The sequence below is a fragment of the Asparagus officinalis genome, chromosome 8 (genome assembly GCF_001876935.1).
Source record: "Asparagus officinalis chromosome 8, Aspof.V1, whole genome shotgun sequence".
Lineage (NCBI taxonomy): Eukaryota > Viridiplantae > Streptophyta > Magnoliopsida > Asparagales > Asparagaceae > Asparagus > Asparagus officinalis.
The window spans coordinates 8,237,572-8,242,920 of NC_033801.1; the positions used below are offsets into that span (position 1 = coordinate 8,237,572).

At 36.6% G+C, this 5,349-nt stretch overlaps 1 protein-coding gene across 1 annotated transcript; it reads right to left on the reverse strand.

The window, feature by feature from the left end:
• Positions 394 to 2,919, reverse strand: LOC109820796 (protein indeterminate-domain 7-like). The gene is made up of 3 exons (XM_020386994.1): positions 2,360 to 2,919; positions 1,855 to 2,254; positions 394 to 1,138 (listed from the first exon to the last, which is right to left on the reverse strand). The coding sequence occupies exons 1-3, from the start codon at positions 2,442 to 2,444 to the stop codon at positions 394 to 396; spliced, it is 1,230 nt and encodes a 409-aa protein (XP_020242583.1). The 5' UTR covers positions 2,445 to 2,919.

Consider the following 5,349-nt stretch of genomic DNA (forward strand, 5'->3'; position numbering starts at 1 on the left):
AGATTATTGATATGGAGCAGATATATATTCTGAAAAAAATGTTAATTTGCATAATTGGATAAAGATCAAACTAATGTACTATAGGAGAGAAGAACTTAGAAAAGTAGAACAAGAAAAAATAGAAGGGGCGACAATTATAGGTACAATATTTATAAAATACTATTTGACATGAGAGCAAACAGTGTAATATTCCCAAAGAATAATGCTAAAATTGAAACGCTGATTCATCCATGTGAAGAGAAAGAAGACAAAAGCTAAAACTTAATTTTATTGAACAAAATTTACATAATAAAAATCTTATTCCAGAAATTAACAAGAAGAGTAGTATAGATATATGTAGATAAACTTAATAACAGTAGCATGCCTTGGTACCAAAATTTTGAACCACGTATATTAAAGTTCAAAAATAGATAAAAGCNAAGGATCATTTTCGAAGGAAGGTCTCATGCATGGATCCAAATCCAGCCCCATGCTGAACAAATCCTTGTGTTGAAATGCTTTAAGACCCAAGAAGTCTTTTGTACTCAACCCATCATCATGATTCTTCACCGCTTCTGATCTCTTTGATGAATTTGTGGTTTCCCCATTGAAAGAGAAATTGGTACTACTTGACATTATCATCATCTCTTGAAGAAGAGGAGAATGCGTCGTAGATGAGCCGCCATGAACAAGGCCAAAGCTCGAGCTATTGCTAGCATTAGAACTAGCATGCGTGCTCATGGTTGCACCCATTTCAGCTGCTTTTTGAAGCAACGCTGTGGCTGAGAGATGAGGAGAAGGCTGGTTATAGGGTGAGGGAAGGGGGATATTGTGAAGAGGAGCAAAAGACGAGAACTGATCAAGATCGTGAGGCCACAATTTTTGAGCTTCAGCTTGTCTGTTGAAATTTATAACCTGCTCCCTTTTCAATGAGAGCTCACCATGATCATGGACATTAGGACTAGGGAAATGGGGTTGCAGGTGAATACCGGTGTTCTTTTGTTGCTCAGAAGAGAAAAGGAGTTGATTGGGATTAATGCTGTTGTGATTGTTTGGGGTTGCTGCAGTAATGGAGATAGGGTTCGGCACTCTGATGGCTTTTGAGCTCTCTTCTGCCAAGGCATCACAAAAGGCTCTGTGGGTAATAAAGCTGTCCCTCCTGCAACAAATGTATTAAAACAAAATAGAATCATGATGCAAAACGGATGAATGGTAATTAATTTTTTTGACCAAATACTCCAAAAAGAAAACAAAGTGAAAAAGAAGAAAAATACCAAGTTCGTGGTTTAAATAATTTCTAGTAATGTTTTTCATATCCAAAGCCCACTGATTGATAGAGCTAGCATCCTCTTTGTTATACCAACTTTAGTTTGTCCTATATTAATTAATTGTTGAATTGGCCAAGATTCATTTCAGACTAGATTTTAGTTCCATATTCGGCTATCTATTGCAAATCGGTAAAATATCAGAGTTTTCTTTCCTTATTGAAAACCAAAAGCTCCAAAAAAAATGAAAAAGAAAACGCCAAGTCTGCAATACAAATGATCTCTACTCATGCTTTCCTCTTTTTCAAAAGCTTTGGAAGTATCCGTCTCTAATATGCAACACACTGAGGTTCTATTTTCTTAAGGTACGTTATATTAATTGATGATGCATCCTCTCTATTATGATAAGATTAAATTCATTTTGGCTTTCGTCTATTTTAAGTACTCAACCCTCCTCTTTTCTACGTACGTACTGACTCGAGATATTAATCAATGAAAAAAAATACAATACAATACAAATTTTTTTAGGGTTTCATTTCTTTAAAGGACACAAATTAAACAAGCTGGATTATATGCAAAAAAAATACGTTCAATCTGTGATGCGGCTTACCTTGAGAAAATAGTACCACAGTCACACTTGTATTCCCTAGTGCCACAAGTCTTGGAGTGAGCTTTCCAATCGGACTGAACCGCATACTTCTTTGAGCATTTCTCACACTTGTACTTCTTCTCTCCGTGTTTTCTTGAAAAATGCTTCTTGATCCCGGTGAGATCCCCGAGGGCTCTCGAAGGGCAGTGGTGAACGCAAGAAACCTCGGGGCAAATATAAACCTTCTTCTTGACCACGTCTTTGTTTGCTCTCTGCTTCAACTTCCACGGCAGGTTGTGGCCTCTCCTGTGAAGCTGCAGGTTCTGATCTCTTTGGAAACCCTTGTTGCAGATCTCGCACAAGAATCTGTTTGTGGCCATTAGGGTTTTGGGGGACAGCGCTATGACTTCAGCATCTGGGTCTTTAAAAGGATACTTGATTAAAATTAAAGTAAAAAAAAAAAAAAAAGACATGCGCGGCTTTGTTGAGCTAGCAGTAGACGAAAGACAGTTAACTAATTAAATACCTGGATTTCCTGGGAGATTTCTCTTTTTCTTCGCTGGAGTGGGATTTTGAGAAGCTTCACTAGTACTGCTTGTGAAATTTGACATGTCTTCTTCAAGATTCAGATTGAAGCAATACTATTTTCAATTTGTTAATTTGTTGGAGGTGAATCTAGCTAAAAATAGAATCATGAATGAGAACTTAGAAGGATTAATAAAGCTCTCTACCAGTAGGATCTTGATGTGTGTAGAACTTGCAATAAAAAGTTTGCAGCAAATAACAATTTTTTTCAATAGATAAGAAAATTTCAGAAGATCTACTACACTAGCCAGATCGAGAATTGCACCAAGACCCTAGCTTGGAACTTCAAGAATCCTACAAGGGCTAAGAAATAGAAGAAATTAAATAAGAGAAATAAACTTCACCAAGAGATTATATCTCCCCATAGGAAATAAAAAATAAAAAATCAGGTAGGGAGATGATAGATTGTTGAACAGAAGAGAGAGAGGGGGAAGGGTATCCAGTTCACGCATTTCAAGGCCACATCCTCCCAAGCCAACTCTGACGTTGCCTTTCTGTCTTTTTCTTTGTCCCCCTGCGCATATCCACAATTAAATTCTCCCCCCGCCTCTCTCTCTCTCTCTCCACTTTTCTTTTATCAGCCTCGTTAATTACAAGACAAATCCTTGCTAAGTTGTTTTGGTGCTGATTAATTTGGCTTAACCACAGCGTTAGCAAGCAAGTTTCATTGAATAAAAATCTCTCTATGTTGTGGTGCATGCAATCATGGAGAAGTACAATCAAGTGGACTACAATAAAGGACGGCTAGTGGAAAGTATAACCTTTTAGCTCGTAGGCTTGTAGGATTGCAACTACTAATTGAACTTTATGGTGAGAATCGAGCATAGTGATGACTTAACTTTGTGCTGTAACTATTATAATAATGTTGGTAAAAAGGAAGAAGAAAGTTGGAGATTAGAAAAATAATTTTTTTGACTGCCGTGGCATCATGGGTGTTGATTTATCGGAGGTAATTAATAAACAGAACAAGAGATCAAACTGTTCGTATCTTATATGAACATGATTGGCTCACTGATCGAGCTCATGGCGTTTCTATTTTTAGAAATCATCCCATATATTATTCTTCCCTAAGTTCACATTTGTTATATATATAAACATCACCAAACACTAACAAAATTTTAAAACCTTCACCAGAAAAGGTAACAGAAACAAATGTCTAATGCAGGCTTGCGTTCACGCGAAGTTGATATGTAGAAATGGTTTAAAGAAAAATATATTTATAGTGAACTTTCTTTTTCAGCTAGTACTTTATTCCATATAGATATACTTCTCAATTTCTTAAGAATGAAGAATTTTTTTTAGTTATCAAAGATGATATATTTTCTATGTTTGAAGCTTACTTGAGCTATTATGTGGATCACTGTTATAGATTTGAAGCCCTTAAATTAGCTTGAGACTGCTTAGATGGTAGGCGTACATACTTCAACGAGCTGCTTTTTTTTTTTTTTTTTTTGTGTGTGTTTACATTGTTTTCTTTCTCTTACTCTCCCTGATATCAAGAAAAAATTCACATGCAACCTGCAATAGAATCATCAAAAAGCACCACCTGCATGATTCCAATATACGATACACCTTGACAACTCTAGATGTGATGCTTCTCCACTTTCCACTCAACTGTGGATCCCAATGCTCGGAGAGGCTCACCAAAGAAAAAAAGAGGGAGCAAGAGGGTCTTTTGATGTTTTTTGTTTGTAAAGTTGAGTATTTACGACCCATATTAGATATTGATACGGGGACAAATTTTGAAAACCAACTTATTTTCAAACTTATTCATCAAAAACGATTTATTTAAAAATTATTTGCCAAAAGCGACCTAGTTTCAACCAACTAGCTGAAACTATGTCGTTTTTGGTAAAAAAATATCAAACTTCACGGGACTTCAAATCCCATAAAGTTTCTTACATAACAAAACTTCACATAGCTTAAAATCCCGTGAAATTTGGTATTTTTTTGCAAAAAGCGACCCAGTTTCAACCAGTTGGCTGAAACTGGCTAAAACTGGATTGCTTTTGGCAAATAAGTTTCAAAGAAATCGTTTTTTACAATTATTTTTGAAAATGAGTTGTTTTTCAAAATGTCCTTGATATCGCCTCCCATACCATCCCATACAAATTTCCCCAGCTTACTCAGAAACAACTATGACGTCTTTATAATCGATGACACATTATCTGTTTTTTTTTAACAAGAAATCAAACAAGATAAAGTTTGAGACTCAAATTTTCACAACTATCAGTGCTTTTCACAGGAGGGGGGAAACTGCGACCAAACGGCCCTTAATGGCGAAGGTCAAGACAGAGTCACAATATCTTCACAATGTAAAGAAGATATTGCTGGTGACCCAAGCCAAACCGTTTATTCCCGTGGTGCCCTCACAAGCAGACATGCCAACATTCTCAACATGAACATAATGCCAATGAGCCAGTGACATCCATCAACTTGTTTCCATCAATCTTCAGTACCAACTATATATAAATCTTGCTCATTAAGGAAGAAGGATTCCTCATGAAGGGAAAAAAAAAAAACATTGTTTAATAAGCACAAGGACTCATGTGATTGCGTGCTCATCACTATATAATTCAAACAGTGAAGAAAATAATGGAGCTTAGGATTCTCTTTTGGATTTCAGCCCCCACCTGATCACCTCACATGTGTGCTTGTGGTGAGATGAACCTCTCTTCTGTCTCACTTGTGACTTTTGCTTCTCTGCACACGACACATCACGCAGAGATACCATGTGCAGTTAAAATCAGGCTTTTGATATTGACTCCTCATGATGGTAGCTTTTGAATCAGCCAAACCCTTTATCCTCATCTGCACAGACCTCAACAGTACAACGATATGAGCGAAGGCTTAGCTAAGTTAAGCCTCTGTTTGGCTTTTGTTCCCCCTGTTTTCTTTTTTAAAAAGGACAGAAAAAGAAAAAAGAGGACT